Source organism: Arachis ipaensis, chromosome B5 (genome assembly GCF_059453495.1).
Source record: "Arachis ipaensis isolate K30076 ecotype BB chromosome B5, ASM5945349v1, whole genome shotgun sequence".
Lineage (NCBI taxonomy): Eukaryota > Viridiplantae > Streptophyta > Magnoliopsida > Fabales > Fabaceae > Arachis > Arachis ipaensis.
Window position 1 is genome coordinate 87,135,872 of NC_142440.1, and position 16,483 is coordinate 87,152,354.

General features: G+C 36.9%; 1 protein-coding gene across 1 annotated transcript; it reads right to left on the minus strand.

The window, feature by feature from the left end:
• Window positions 1-3,025: 3,025 nt before the first annotated feature.
• IYO (RPAP1-like, carboxy-terminal protein) lies at window positions 3,026-15,699 on the minus strand. The gene is made up of 11 exons (XM_016347431.3): window positions 15,521-15,699; window positions 15,002-15,262; window positions 12,933-13,986; window positions 11,662-11,756; window positions 11,303-11,490; window positions 10,470-10,575; window positions 10,099-10,356; window positions 9,805-9,990; window positions 7,421-9,709; window positions 3,965-4,174; window positions 3,026-3,687 (listed from the first exon to the last, which is right to left on the minus strand). The coding sequence occupies exons 2-11, from the start codon at window positions 15,239-15,241 to the stop codon at window positions 3,526-3,528; spliced, it is 4,788 nt and encodes a 1,595-aa protein (XP_016202917.1). The 5' UTR covers window positions 15,242-15,262; window positions 15,521-15,699; the 3' UTR covers window positions 3,026-3,525.
• Window positions 15,700-16,483: the final 784 nt, after the last annotated feature.

The window sequence follows — 16,483 nt, forward strand, 5'->3', positions numbered from 1 at the left end:
AACACACATTTACCAATTTTTCAATGATTCACTAGCCTCAATAATATTTTAACCAACAAAGTGAACCAAAACCAACTCAAGTTAGATATTCACACACAATCAATTCCAAACCTACTCCTTTTACACATTCCAACTCAAATACACCCATTCCGCATTTCAAAAACCTCATTTTCCACTATTTCATCAATTAATCAAATTCTGATACATTGCATTCCAATTCTTCATTCAATCTCATACATTATTACACAATACAATCATCACTTACTGCCCTTATCTTTTTCTAGCCTCCGGCCCAAATTCACAATTTCAATGCATATTTCACAAATCAATAATTATTATCCAATTCAACAAATTTCTCAACACACCAAACATATATATTCACACAATTCTCAATCCAACAATTAATTTTCACAACATATTAACTATACATATCAATACCAACCAATTTTTACAATTCAAACCTAATCCTAGGGGCATCTAGCCTAGGAATTCTTATCACACCACATAGTACTTAAATAAAACTTAAACCGTACCTCTTGTAGTCATAATAATTTGGCACTTCCTTGCAAATTCTCCACCAAACATTAGCTCCAGACTTCACCAAGAATTCCACAAACCAATTTCAAGTTCCCAAGAGCTCCAAAATCTCACCCAACAACTCTAACACAACCAATATTATGCGTACATCAACCTAGGGTTTATGAAATCTAGTAAATCACAAGGGTTAGTGATTCCTTACCTTAACCCACTAAATTTTATGATGAATATCACCAATGACTCATACTAGAGCACTCATAATCGACCAAAATCATAAAATTTCTCAAAACCCACAACCAAATTCGAATATAAAGGGAAAAACAAAAATTGGGCAGAGTACAAAGAAATACTCACCACAATACCTAGATGGAATTGAAGAGGGCGAGGAGAGCGACGCGTTTCCATAAACGGCTCGTCAATCGGAGCTCTGGAGAGAAAGTTATGGTGATTTGAAGTTTGGGAAGCTAGATTTTCTTTATCTCTTCTCTCTTCTCTCTATCCGCCCCTCTCTCATTCTCTAGGGTAAATGAACTGAAATGCTCATAACTTGTATTTATATATGTTGGATCTTGGGCCCAATTTACTTGGTTTAGTCCGTTGGCCCAATTTTAGGCCAAAATCTTTAAGATTAGTGTTTTTATGTGCGCTTTAATTATTTTTACCACCTCAACAACAAATATTTGACTTTCTAACCTTTCTCACTCATAATTAATTTTCTCAGCTACAGTATTGGACAGATCTCAACCGGTACTGCCGGTCAAATTTTCAGTGCGTGTTTTTATGCATAAAACTATGTTTTTCGACTCAAAAAAAATCTACTGAGTCCAAATATCATATTTAAATCATCAAATTCTGATTGCTAATTTTCTAACTATATTCGCTCATATTTAATTTATTATTTAATTAATTATGATTTGACCGGGTTTTACACGTGACATATAATCCTTTTATTTGGGTAATTAGGATTTTTGTGGCTAATAAACTAGAATTGGACTTAACCCTTTAATCTACATTAAGTAACCAAGGAATTGGCGATTGATTAGGTTAGAGGAGACTAAATTACTAAGGAATTAGGGTTTAGTCAATTAGGGTTTGTTATGAATTGGGTCTTGCATGATTAAAATAGTTGGTAAGAAACATTAATCCGGAAAAATAAATATCTTTGAAACCTTAACTATTTCTCACATACTTTTCACACCAAATTTACTAATTGCTTTCTTAATTCCTGAATTGTTGTTTGATTCTTTTGAACCCAAACACTATTTTTTGCTTGTCTGACTAAGTGAATCAGTCAATTATTGTTGCTTGGTCCATCAATCCTCGTGGGATCGACCCTCAACTGAGGTATTACTTGGTATGATCCGGTGCACTTATCGATTCAGTTGTGGTATTCAAAATTCCGCACCAATTGCATAAGTATTTATTTCATTTGAATTTAGTATTTAATTGTGATTTATGTACAATTTTTAAATTTGTTAGGATAAGTTCATATAAAACATGCAGACTCAGACCCAGTAATTCAAGTAAAGTAGGGAGAAAGGACAAGTAATGTGGAGGTGGATCCGGATGCTGTATGGCTCAAGACTCTGGACGAGTCATATAATAACTGCATTTATGGACAAGCATCCTTCTTTGCCAGTTCTCTTTGCTCGAGTCTTTCGATGAGGGCGTCTTCCACATCAGCCACTAGCACTATTCCACCTTTTTAAGAGGCCGATTTGCATGACCAAATCCACATCCTAACCCAAAGCCTACAGAATTAGGGACAACATCTACAACAAGCTGAGGAGTGGATCGAAGACCTCCTTACTCGCCTCACTGAATGGGACGTTGTGGAAGAGGAGAGATAGGCAATCATAGCTTATCGTGCTAATAGCTTGCGGGAGATAGAGCAGATCTGCAAACTAAGGGAGGAAATGACAATCTAATACAATTAGGTGGTAAGAGCACTAGTATAGGGAATTCGTCATTTGCACCAGTATCATTGACTTAGGAGGAGATAAACGGCCAGAAAGACGATACAAATGATTTTGAAGACGTGTAGAATAGGATTTATCTTTTCTTTCGTACATTTTTATATATTTTGTACATTTAGTTTGTATTATTAATATTTTAATTTGTTATCATCATAAAAAAATAACGTAAACTCGTAAAGCATTATTTTAGTCTTTAACATTCGGGGTAAATCCTAATATTGTTCCTAAGATTTCAAATGTCATATTTGTCTCAAATATGACTAAAACCTTATTTGTAGCACTTTCTCTTTTCATTCTCCTTTTCATATAAAACCTCAAATCCTAACAATCAATTATTAATGCTCCAAAATCTAAAATAAAATCTTTTATATTTATGATCGTTAAAAAATTGATTTCACTTACATACTAAAATCAAACGTTATTGTCTCTTCAATATGTTAATTGTTCATGTCAAATTCAATAGTAGGACAACATTGAACCCGTTTAAACCTTTTTGAAACTAAAATAAGACGTTTGTGGACCAAAATAATACTTTACCCTAAAAAGTAATTTTTAAAAATCTGCTTACAAGTTTTCGTATAGTTGCTGTCACATCATCAAAACTTCACTTTTCCAAGTTTCTCGTATTTTATTGTTCTGTAAATAAACTTTAAAATAAAAACCACAAATTCCACTAATATTCATGGTCATCTATCTATCTCCCTCTTGCACAAAAGTAACAAAAGCTGCATACCAAGAATCTTTTTGACAATTTCATCAAAAGTATACTCCGGCACTTTTTTATGTACAGCTTCATTGCACGCCCCATGGACTTTGCATCCCTAGAATCTTGCTAGACAAACCAGAAGCCTCCGTTCAAACAATGAAAACAAATGTTAGTGCCACCTGCCCACCATGTTCTATTTGGCCAAGCACACCATTCTCGTCGAGTGATGTTCGTGTATGGCCCTTCTGTCGCACCTGCTTTTAGTGTATGTCGAATATTTACAAGTCTCGGAGTATATTGATGATTTCACAATGAAGTCTTCTCCGCAGCAGCCTTTAACTTCTCTACTACTTTCAAAAGTGAAGAATTTCCCTCACAAGCTTCAACTAAAATTTTTATCCTAAACTCAAATCCTGTGTAAGATCTCAGTGCCATCTTGTTATAGTGGATGAGGTTGAGCAACATTCCCTATAACATAAGTTCCATTAGTAAAAACCATAGGTTTCCCTAAATTACCATCATATATATAAATGCACATAATACCTAAGTATTTAAGGGGAGGGGGAAAAAAAAAAGAACAACAAAAAATTATCTTTTCCATTAATAGCTTTCAAATTCATGGTCACAAAATACTACTGTTTAGAACTTGGAAGAAGATGGAAAATCTCTGGTATTGAGGGCTCTGAATAGAGAGATCTGTCTAAGCAGCTATTCAATCAATGTAAAGCTATAAAAACTTGCTCACCTCGTGTCGCTGTTTCCCAGCATAATCTCGCAGGAGCGACCTAATGACTCTGTTCCGCAACAACAATTTATCTGTGTGACAAGGATTAAATATGAAGGAGGAAAGATGATGGACAACCAGAGTATACGCAATTGATCCTCGAATTGCAGCCCTGTCAAGAGCATCAGAAGCCCATGACTTGGTATAAGCCTCCAAAATCCCTTCATTATCCTGCAGAGAGACAGGGTACCCATCAATGTCGATTTAAATACAATGTATTTCGAGTCGTGTAGTATGCACTAAAACTGTAATAGAATGCACCCCTCGACACATAATAGGTGGTAAAAGGCAAGGACAGCAAATATTAGATTCCGGGTTTGCTGCTTGTTGAAATATAATAGGAGATATCAATGTATGTTAGTAGTTAGTAGTTTACATAGTGTATTTATGAAGAGTTCTCCACATTTATTACTCTCGACTCTGTATATGTTAGATTGTTAGTCTTCTCTCATGTAACAATACAATCAACATACAATCTATACACATCACATATGAGTAATATATTCTTTTTCTCGTTTGTTGAGTTAATATTTACTCTATTATTTTCTACCGCTGTCACAAACTATGTTGAAAGTAATCTTTCTATTCTTGGTTGAAATCAAAATTACTTCCATTTCACATTTTTCCAAACCAAGAAACACTTGTTTAAGTTGTTTCAGCCACTTCTGCTGTTGTGCATAGCCAGCAGCACAATCTGCTCCTTTTAATTTAAGGATGTTCTTTATTGTAAAGTCCAGCCAACCGGGTGCCTTTCTAGTTACCCGAACATCCTCTGCTGTGTTGTTCTTTCCAACAAAAACCACCTTCCGACCCCTTTCAGAACTCTTCCAGCGCTCCCCTGCCGTCCACCGTCGTCCAATCTGACAAATGATCACACTGTCGGACTCATCGCTGCTCAGCCCAGCCAACAGTGATGCTGTCTGAGGCTTCACACACATCCACGCACTGTTTTCACCCTCATATGGTTCAGTTAGCACTGCTACTTTAGCCAGCGCGTGTTGGCATCTTGGCTGTCGATTTCCGCCGCTAACCTGTTGAGGACTTGGTAGTATGGGGGGCCCAAATATGTTAAGGAGAGTGGTTATTCCCTCCTAAGAGTTAGGTGCCCAAATATGTTAAAGAGAGTTACTTTTTAAGGTGTAATTTCCCACTTTTCTTAGGTACTTAACAATGGTATCAAAGCCTTGGTTGTCGGCGCCATGGAAAGCGATGCTTATGGGCTAGATTAAGGTGAATACTGAATATTGACAATTGGTGGTAGGCTACCACTAGGTCAATGTCGATAGAGCAAAGCCACCATCACTGTGGACGTCGGATCTCCAGGGTCAATGTATTGTTGGGGACTAGGTATTATGGGGTGCCCAAAGTTCCACATTGAGTATGGAATACCTGATATTGTATATAAATAAAGTGGTTCTTCCCCGACTTAATAGTCGGGCTATAAGGTGTGGTTTCCACTTCCCTTACATACTTAACATTATCAAAGCCTCGCTGTCCTCTTTCAGGGTCTGGTCATGTTTTTTCTTATCCGACCATTTTTCTCTTTTGCATTTCTGCATTTCCCTTTTTGCCCCGTCACTGCTGCACTGTTCATCTGCGGCGTCTGCCACCTCCTCCAGTCGGTACTACCTCAGTGCTGACATCTCTGTGCTTTCTGGATATGTGCTTATCTCCTTTATCTAGCCACTAGTCCACTACAGCATATCATCAAATTCATTGATTTTATCCCTTCATTTCTTGCATGTTTGACATCTGTCCTGTCTGTGTAACCTCTTCCATCATCTCGCTATTCTCACTCTTGGCATAGAGTGATTGATTGGGTTATCTTTTCCTTCCAACCTCCCACTGAATCATACCAATGATCTTATTTTTTGTTCACTCAGTCTGTCAGTCATGCTAGTTATAGCCTCTTTGAAAGACCATGACACTTGAACCAAGTCACCTTCCCAGGTTCCCTACTGGCCCCGGCAAGTTCCCGATAGTCCCATCTAGGCTCAGCAAGTACCTGACAGCCCCAGCTGCCCCAGACACATCTCCAGAAGTCCCCAATGGCCCTGGCACATCTTCGGCAATTCCAGCTGGCCCTTCTTTCGTCTTCAACAGTTTACTCTTTATTTTATTTTCAAGGGTATTATTGTAACAAGCTTAACAGCTTAGTAAGCTTTAGCTTGAGGGGGAATATTAGAGAGATTATCCTTTCATATCTCACCAGATCAAATAATATCCGTTATATGTTACTTATGTTCCAAGCTTGATGTATATTATCTATATGCACAAGCTTGAGGGTGAGTGTTGAAACATGAGAGATATTAATGTTAAATAGTAGTAAGTAGTTTAGACAGTGCATTTATGGAGAATAGAGTAGGTGCTCCACATTTTTTATTCTTCTTTCTATATATGTTAGTCATCTCTCATGTAACAATACAATCAGCATACAATCTACACAAATCACATAATATACTCTTTTCTCACATTTGCTGAGTTACTATTCACTCTATTATTTTCATAGAAAATCATGGATTTTAACACTACTGTTAATAAAAGGACAAGAAAACAAGCCGTAGTTTCAAATTTACTAAAGTAGTTTAAAGCTTTCTAATCAAGTAAGAAACAATATACTAAAGTTTATAGCTTCAAAAAAAGACATAGTAAAGATATGTGCATGTTTGATGCAATGTTAAAACCAATAAACATGTCAATTACATGTCATGGTAATGCTTCATGACCAGAAAAATAATAAATTATGTCATGAACAATCTTTCCCAAATGCTTAAACTAGGTGGGTAGGGGCTTAGTTTAATATCTAACACATTCCATCTTCTCTTAACATTTTAATTTTCAATGGTTTTGTAGACTAGAAAAAAAATTACTGCTATGAATTTTTTCACTATATTGGGTAAAATTTGGAATTGAATCCAATATAGAGCTTTTCATATACCTAGTCCGAGCTGATAACTCTACTCATCAAATGGCACATCTCCTAACAGGTAAAAAAAAAAAAGAGAAAATAAACACGAATGTAACTGTACCTCTAAAACTTAAGAAAATGTTTCTAAGTTACTTTGACTAATTTATGCTTTGATGCAAAAGAAAAAAAATTACACTGCCAATGATGTCGTGTTTATAGTTTTAGTGTGTGTTTGTTTCAAGGAAATATATTATTCTCGTGTTTGTTTGAAAATTTGAACTCTAGTTTCTAAGAATAATATATTCCCAAGAGTAATTTAGTCCCACAAATATAAAAATTTTATTCCATCTCAAAAGATGGGTATTTCATATTTGATATTCCTATGTTAAGGGAATAAAAATAAACATTTATAACTTCAATTTAAAATGAAGAGAAAGTAAAAAAGCACAAAAACAATGCTATGCATCTAATATATCACAATAGAACAGTTGATAATGATCAAGTTTTACCTCAATCGGTTCAAGGTATCCTTCAGACCCAGAAAAGCACTTCTCCAGTGGTGGTAAAAGCTCAAGAACACGAGCATTAGATAGTGCACTCCAGGCAGCAAGTCGAATGGAAGGTTCAACACAACGATGAAGATAGAGGGAAACTTGCCGGCTGAAAATCAGATCACCATAAGATATAGCTGAAAACTGCTCTACAAGTTCTTCAATAAATACCGAGTAACTTTCATGAATCTCGGATTGGAATTTCAGAAACTCAAGATGGTTTTTATCATCTGAGATAGTTTCTTCATTTTTGTTTAACCTTGCCTTATCAAGAAGCATGCCATAAAGATCCTGTAAAGCTTCAAAAGTTTCCCTGCTCTGCTCTTGTTCAAGTATTTCCATTCCAACAAGGAAATTGACAGATAAGGAATGTAACTTCCACGTCAATGATACATGCTGAATAGGAGAAGGAATGTCATGGCCTTGGAAATTGGACATTGCTTCAATGCCAAAAATAAAGAAAAGTCCAGACCTGGCAACTTCGAGCAAATTAGACAGACCATGTATGCTATCCGAGCCATCAACCTTTTGGGGACCAGATTGCTTGATACGGGAAATCGTGGAGATTGGACTAAGGTAAAAGTGGAGTGGAAGTGGTAGTTTCTGGTGAGCCCATTCTACCATTAAAGAATTACACGACGGGCTCGTACCGAGTGACATGTCAGAGTCCTCAAATATAGTGTCCAACCGAGCACTACCCTTCAGAGAACTCTTAGTGCTGGAGGAACCACTGCCATTTCTAGACTTGGACTTCACCTTTTCAGATAACCATCTGCTCCTGAAATGAGACGATAAGATTCTACTGAAGTGCATGTAATCCTCCTCTTCATGTTTCCACCCAAAGGTTTTACCCCTTGTGTCAAGGAGAAAGTTCTGTGTGCAAAGATCAAGGTATTTCAATGCAGAAACATCAAATAAGAGATCCAATGCCTTATTTACAACACACTTCTCCCTTGGTCCAGCAGTTAAACACAATCGCAACAGAGTGTTAATCTTTTGAATGGACAATGTCTTTTCTTCAATTACAGATACATCTTTAGCTGCATTTTGAAGAGTCTGCAGCAAACAGATTAGAAATCTAGCATCTAGTTGCATTAATAAGACTGATTTTGACCAAAACCCTCCATGAGGGGCACCCCAGCCAATGCCCACTCCTGGAGCTGGTCCCCCTCTTCCAAATATCTCAATCGCCTGCATGTAGCACCACCCAGAATCAACTGAACTTGTCAAAACACTAAGCACAGACCTTAATTCAACCAAACACGATCTAAGTATGCCATCCTCAAGCATTTTCCCTTCTTTTGAGAGATTTTGTACTTGGCTTGGGAGAGTAGAAGTAACACTCTTGGCAGACTGTATTAGTTTATCAATAGCAGCAATAACATTGACCATTCCATTCAGACAACAGGTGGAAGCTAAAGACATTTCAACATCACCCTTCAGTCTCAAATAAACTAGTTCCTTCATAAAAGATTCACCGGAGTTGGGAAGACCGCATTCTGTCCCAAAGTAACCTGAAAAGCCCGAAAGCCAATATATAATCAACTCAAGTCCAATCTTTGGGACAAAGTCTGGAAGCCACGGTACATGCCTCTCAGTTTTCTGTGGACTAATAGTATCACCCATTGTCACCCTTTCAAGCACTCTGAAGAGCATGTGAGTCACAGCAGCATACACAAACAACAAGGATGTCACAGACAATCCAAGGGAAGTCGTGTCAAATCTCCCTTCATTCTGTCTTTTAAACAAATTACATACTTCTGGGTCACTTCTGGTTGCAATCCACTTTACTGCTAAGTCAACCATTGGACCAACATACCTCCAAGACCACACCTCCGTGTCACCAGCAGACTCAGGAATCTGATTGTTTTGGGACTGCTGTGAAAACAAATTTGGAAGTCTTCCAGCTAAAGACTCTAGAACAAGGTATGCCTCCCTTGAGATGGAAGCATATTCATACAGAACATCTTCGTCAACAAGTTTTTCAAAGGAAGGTGGATTCAACCAAAAACATAGGGCAGGGAACATTTCCGAGAAGTAAGATACATAATATCCATATCGAATGCAGACCTTCCAGAAACGTAATTGTTCAACAATCAAGGCTGACCCAAGTTTGCATTTTTCCTTCCCCATATTCAGCCAGTGGTCAATGGAGGAAGGACTTTGATATAAATTCCATGTCATAGTCTGAAAATACCCATTCCTTATAAACTCTACACAAGTTGTCTGATCCAAACGAGCTAAGACCTTCAACCAATTTGAAATGAAACATTAGTAATGATTCTCTTACGGTAACTGCATAAAATATTGAAGATATATAACACGTAAGGGAGGATTATAACCTTCATTAGGTTTACAGATTTTATCATAGACCACCGGATTTCTAAATTGTTCACGGTAAATCGTTTCACAATTGTCTGAATAAGCCTTTCACAGTTCAAGACTGCATTAGCACATGATGGTGAATGTCTCACTATGGCAATCAGTATAGAAATAATGCATTCTTCCAAAGTTGTTGTAGGATCTGTCTGCAACCAGTATCAAATATTTAAATATAATATGAAGGTTCATACAAGAGGAGGAGAAATTTAAAGATCGAATGACATTAACTGCTTCATCATGATTAATTATTTTACCTCTAAAAGATAACGAAGTCTGGGAAGGATTCCCATGCGTACTAGACCTGCAGTAAAATCTTGTCCAGCAACCACAACATCATCCTGAATCGTATGTTTTCCTTCAGACTCATCATCCATGTTATCCTCACTGATAGGAAGAATGTTTGAGGGTTTTGTACTGTACTTCCAAAAACCCCCGTGAAGAAATCCAAGATCAATATCTGGTCTGTTCCTAAAAATTGGAGCAGTGCAAATATCCTTGTCACAGATTGCAATCTTCAGAAAGTAAAAAAAAAAAAAAAAGATATATCAGTTTACTCAAATTTGAAACACAAATATTACTAACTATACAATTAAAGAAAATAAATATAGTTGAGAATTGTTGATACCTCTGATATATTGAAGTAGTTGTCATTCACATCACAACTCAACACACTTTGAATAACCTTCACACAAGCCAGAACTACAGAATTGTGGTTATCATCAAGGCACATCCTAAAAGAAAACAAAGGGTACTACCATCAAATGGGTCCCAAACAAGGAGGAAAGAACCATACGTGACTACAACTTAAAAGAATTGAAGTAGCTATTACTTAAGCGAGTTAAATACCAAACCTACATGTAGCAGGATATAATACAATCCATAGGCAAAATATAAACAAGAATGAGAAGATAAATAGTCCCATTTGGGATAAGATCACTTTGTATAATAAATGAATAAGAGAACAACAGGTGTGCAAGTTAACTAAGCACTCTATATTTCACTTTTCTTAAATTTCACATAAGTGGCAATATTACACACCCAAGCCACAACATGCCAACAAATATTTTAAGGTAAAATTGTACAAAGCCCTCTAGAAAAGCCAGTGCACAAGAGCTCATCCCAATTAAAATTTAAAAAACAAAAATCGGAGTTTATAAAAGCTGGTTTGCAGAAGCCCTTATCACAAATTAACAAATCTTTTTAGAGCATGCAAACAATGCTGGCTTCTACAATGACCACTACCAGACACAAAATTACTAAATAGTGAGCAACATATCTGTGACTTCTTTTGCTTCATTGGGTCCAAGTAAAATGCAAGGAATTTAAAACATCAACTGGAGCCATTCTATCTAACAAATCAATTCAGCTGCTATTTAAAAGTGTATTTTAAAAAAAGAAGAAAATCATCGACCATTGCAGGTAGCTGATAAAACTAGAAATTTGGGTAATAAAACTCACCTGAGTGCCAACACGAGCTCAGGTTCTGGACCAAGTGCGAAAGCCCAAACAGCCTCCCAGTCAACTGATTTGTCAACTTCATTTTCACTTTTCGAGATCTGTACCGTTCTGTCCTTACAAATATATTGCAATGCCTTATCAAGAACAGATGAAAGGAGATGCAATGCAAGGGACCTTTGTCCAGGAACCTAAAAGAAAAAAAATTGGCAGATGTTGAGTTACGAAGGGAGAAATTACAATAAATTGTCTCAATATTTACATTAATAATAGCAAATCCATCCAAACTATTCCAGACATCCACGTTTCAAGGTAAATCTGCATCTAACTGAAAGATAGATCTATTTTAACACATAACATACCACACTTCTTGTGAGTGCCACTGCTTCTTTGATTGTGTAACCAGCTGCACCAGGATCTCCCTCGGTCCGCAGATAGTCACGTTCAGAGACATTGTCTGTAGCGCAACGGAAAGAATTATCACATAAGAAATTTAAAATTTATATTATCAACATAAGAAACCACACCTTAAAAGCTAGCTGTTAAGGGGGAAGAACCACTCTCCTTATATACAACATCAAGCATCCCATACTACTCGATGTGGGACATTGAGCACCCATAATACCCCAAGTTCCTAACAATACACCGGCCCTGGAGAGCCGACGTCCACGGCGGCTTCACTCTATTGACACTGACCCAACGGTAGCCACTTTGCTACGGTCTATCAGTATTTAGTATTCACCTTAATCCAGCCTATAGGTAGCCCTTTCCATGGCGCCGACAACCATGCTCTGATACCATTGTTAAGTATCTAAGGAAACTGGGAAACCACACCTTAAAAGCTAGCTGTTAAGGGGGAAGAACCACTCTCCTTATATACAACATCAAGCATCCCATACTACTCGATGTGGGACTTTGAGCACCCATAATACCCCAAGTTCCTAACAAATACACAATAAAGCCAAAACCAAGCAGCCAAGTTTAATAACTAGGAAAGAATAGGAAGAAAAGGGAATCAACATAAACCACACTAGACTAGAACCAAAACAATAGCATAATCTATAGTCAAAAGGCTTTGACCTATCAAGTTAGAGAGATCTCTACAACCTTTCCTTGCTAGCAATATAACTCCTACACAGAATGGGTAAAGTATACTTTTTGTCCCTAAAATTTGCGATTTTTTTTCACAATTATCCCTAAAGTTTAGTTCCATTCAATTTTATCCCTAACGTTTCCGATGTGTCAAAATTAACCCCTGGATGTTAACTACATGTAAAATGTTAGGGATACAATTGAGAACTTCTAGGATAGTTTTGACACAAATCGAAAACGTAAGGGACAAAATTGAATGAATCGAAAATGTTACAAAATTGAATGAAATTAAACATTAGGGATATTTTTGAAAAAAATCGCAAATATTAGGGACAAAAAATATATTTTACCTAATAAGTAACACTAGCATAAGGAGATGTCATCAGAAAAATATCCAAACATTAACAATACATAACACTAGCATCACGAAGGCACTAATCTTCAACATACTTAAAAGCAATTATATAGATGCAGGCAATGGTCATCAGATGACATCAGAAATCATAGAAAGCTAAGAAACATGAAAATAAATAAGAAATACCATAAGGAGATGCCCAATCAGAATGAACAGGATCCCCAGCCAAGGAAAATCTTAACTCCCTAACAGCCTCAACTCTATTGCTCCAAGCATTCCATGAGCTGCCACTAGCAGTTGTCACAGTGATTGCCCTAATTTTCTCATCATCTAGCTTAGTTTCTGAAGGTGGTGTCATCGACATATGGGAGATGTTGTCCTCTGTATGCAGACGTTTTGCATCTTGATTACTATGAACATCTTGATTCATAGATGCATTGCCATTACCCACTTCTGATGTTAAACTATCTTCTTTCTTAACTTTTTCTTGCCCCCTTTTCTGCAGCACTTTGAGTAATGCAGGGTTTATCTTCTCCATTATTTCAGCCTGGGCTTCAGCAATCTCCTCAGGTGACATTTGCATTATCCGAGCCCGATTCTCAGCATCAATTTCATCCTCCAGAGGCATGGAACCTTGTTTCCTTCTAAAGGTGCTAGAACCAGAAGAAGAAACCATGTTTGAAGTCAAATTATTTTGCTCTCCTCTTAAAAAATCTAGAGATCCAAAACTGTGATCAGGCTTTTCATTATTAGAAATTTGATCCCGTTCAGGCATCAATTCATCCACTTCGTTGCTGTCATAAATTGTGGCATATTTGTGTTTTTCCTGAGGATCTGCCTTATTTGATGTATCTATCTCCATGGCACTGGCTGAGTTAAGAAACCCTCTCTCATAGTTATTTAATTGTGGTTTAGTGTCTACTTCCATAGAAGCAAGGGCAACACCATCAGTCGGTGACGTTTTCATGTCTGCATTCTTACTGCCTTTTTCATTTTTCTTTTTCCCTGTACTAATCATATCATCTGATTCCTTCCCCAAGGAACAATAATTGTCTTGAGTAATCTCTTTCCACTTTTTAAAATCCAAATCTTTTTTCTTCCTCTTTTGTACTGGATTGGCAAAGGCTGAAACTTTTTCAAACTCCTTGAAACCTTTATCTTCTTTATCCTCAACATCATTGTCACTGTCATCATCGTGGTTGCCACGATCACCCCCTTTATTACTCAATGGATGCCAATACTGCAAAATCATCAAAGTCTCAATGTCATTCCATGAGTTAAAGTAAGACTCCTTCATGCATCATGGCCGACAAAGATTTCTAAGCTCAACAACCTGGGTCTAAGATACCATTCAAAAATTACTTTTCCATAGAAGTTTTCACGGAAACTATTCATTTATTTTCAGACACATTAATGAGACAAAACTTAATCTTTTTTTTCTTTCATAGCTTGGTTGTTAATGATAGATGATCAATTTTGTAAATAGACCAAAACATATTCTTCTACTTCATTAAAATAGATACTGATAGAAAACTTTCTGTCATAGATAGCCTCTGGTTTAGAAACAGAATCTAGATTCTATCTCCCTCACTTGTACAGGTATATATACCAGATTGTGTAATCTGCAGAGTGTGGTTTTACATCCAATTAAAGTCAATAATAATGCAGAGATGTGAATTCAGCAAAGGATTCCCTTATCATTCTCTATTTCTTTCTTCCCGTATATTCAATATCAACTATCAAGAGTTTTGTTTCAAGCATTACTTGCTTGATAGCTTCTGCGTTCTCTTCAGTGTTGAACCACTGTACACCTTCCACTAAGAAATTCAAAATTTATCTTCTTATAGCAATAAGCGGAAAAGATCTTTGTAATTTGATTAGTTCACTCAAAGTTAGGGCAGAATACAATAGAAAAAGACAAACACAGCAGCACATGCAAAACTAAGTACAACATGGTATACCGTATATGTGTCCCATTAAAATACAACTACTCTTAGTTCAGCTAGTCCCCTCCACCCCCCTCCTCTTTAATTCTTCCAAGTTCCGGCATATCCTCTTAAGTTAAACTCATTGAAATCCTAGATAAAACCCAAGGTTATTACTTTTTTTTTGTTTTGTATCCATACATTGCTAAAAAAGACCATTCATTCTTCAATGTTCCATTCAATTCAGGAATGAAAATACAACACACGAAAAATGAAAATGTCACAGTTAAGAAGGAAGCTAAAAAAGCGTGGTTGAATAAGGTAACTTACAGGGCCATGGGAACGGTGTCGTGCAACAGGGAAAGGAAGACCAGCGGGTTTGGGAAAGAAGGAAGGAGGAGTAGTGATGATGTTGTTGCCGTGAGAGTCAGAGATACCCTTTTCAATAATGGAACCAACCAAGCGAGACGCATCTTCTTCGTTTATTTGGAATGAGCTCGTGTTCAAAACCTTCACCTTCTTGGGTTCCCCTTTCTTCTCATTTTGCTGCTGCTGCTTCTTCTTCTCCATGGCTGTGGACGTGTCTTCACTCTTCAACACAAAGGACGGAAGAAGAAAAATTAAAGGTAACTCACAAAATTAGAAAAAAGAACACGCGTGTGTTGCATAGTTAGAATTGAAAATTTCAGCTTAGAATTGCCAGCAATTAGAGCTATCATATCAGCAATCAGAGGTCTGGCTCAACAACTTGTTAAATGCCTAAATCAAATTATCAGCTACTAGCAATCAAATATCTAAATCAACTAATTATAAAAAATAAAATGTTTGGAAAAGAGAAAAACAGCTCACCAGCTGCGACAGAGAAGCACGAGCAGAAACAGAAGCGGCGAGAAGAAGAGAACAGCTGGGAGCATAGGCGAACAGGGGTGATCAGAGACCGCAGCGGCGACGGCGAGGAGTGAGAGAGTGAGCGAGTGGAGGGTGGAGGTTGAGGCTGGTGCTGGTGTGAGACAAACGGAAAAAAAAAATAAGAGTCAAAAGACCATGCAGCCTTTTATCAAGGTGTTTGGGCCTTGGCATAAGTCTGTTGGACCTAGGCATAAGACTAGGCTTTTCATATGGCCCAAGTTTAGTAAGTTAAGCTAATCTAATATCTACTTTTCCATACTAGAAAATTAAAGACTTATTTGGAAAAACCAAAACGTACATTACACCATACTTTTCTCTAATAGGGAGCTCTTCTTCTCTCAATAGGAGAGTGCTCTAAGAATATTGCGTTCTTCTCTAATAGAGAATTTTTTTCAATTTGTTTAACTTCACAAACGGTATTCTCTCACTTTTTACTTCCATCTTAATATCTTATCTACCAATATTACTATGAAACCTAAAATATACAAAGACCAAAAGATTAGTAATCGATAATAATAAATAACATAAAAGAAAAAATCATCAAACTCAATAAATCCAGAGAGCTGAAGTACAAGAAGAATTGCTTGAATGTGGTAGGAAAGATAATAAGTGATAAAGAGATGAGGTTCAAAACATGCAGAAATGCATTATTGAGAATGTGGAAAAATCCACAAGGAGTTGCAGTTACTGACATTGGGCTGAAGAAGATGATATTCAGCTTTAAAGATAGGAAGAGAGGGCTTCAGATTATTTAGAATGGTCTTTGGAATGTCAGAGAAAATATTATCAATCTCAGATTATGGATGGAGGGTGAATCAATTTTTTGAGGTTGATAATGACTTCATGGAGTTCTGGATTCAAGTTCATGGCATTCTGCTTGATCATATGAATAAGGAGACCGGA

Coding starts and splice junctions, on each gene's coding strand:
- IYO (XM_016347431.3), bottom strand. CDS start 15,241: ATGGAGAAGAAGAAGCAGCAGCAGCAAAATGAGAAGAAAGGGGAACCC. Junction 11,757..12,932: donor TGATTGGGCATCTCCTTATG/GTATTTCTTATT, acceptor GTTGCGCTACAG/ACAATGTCTCTGAACGTGAC. Junction 9,991..10,098: donor GACTTCGTTATCTTTTAGAG/GTAAAATAATTA, acceptor TACTGGTTGCAG/ACAGATCCTACAACAACTTT.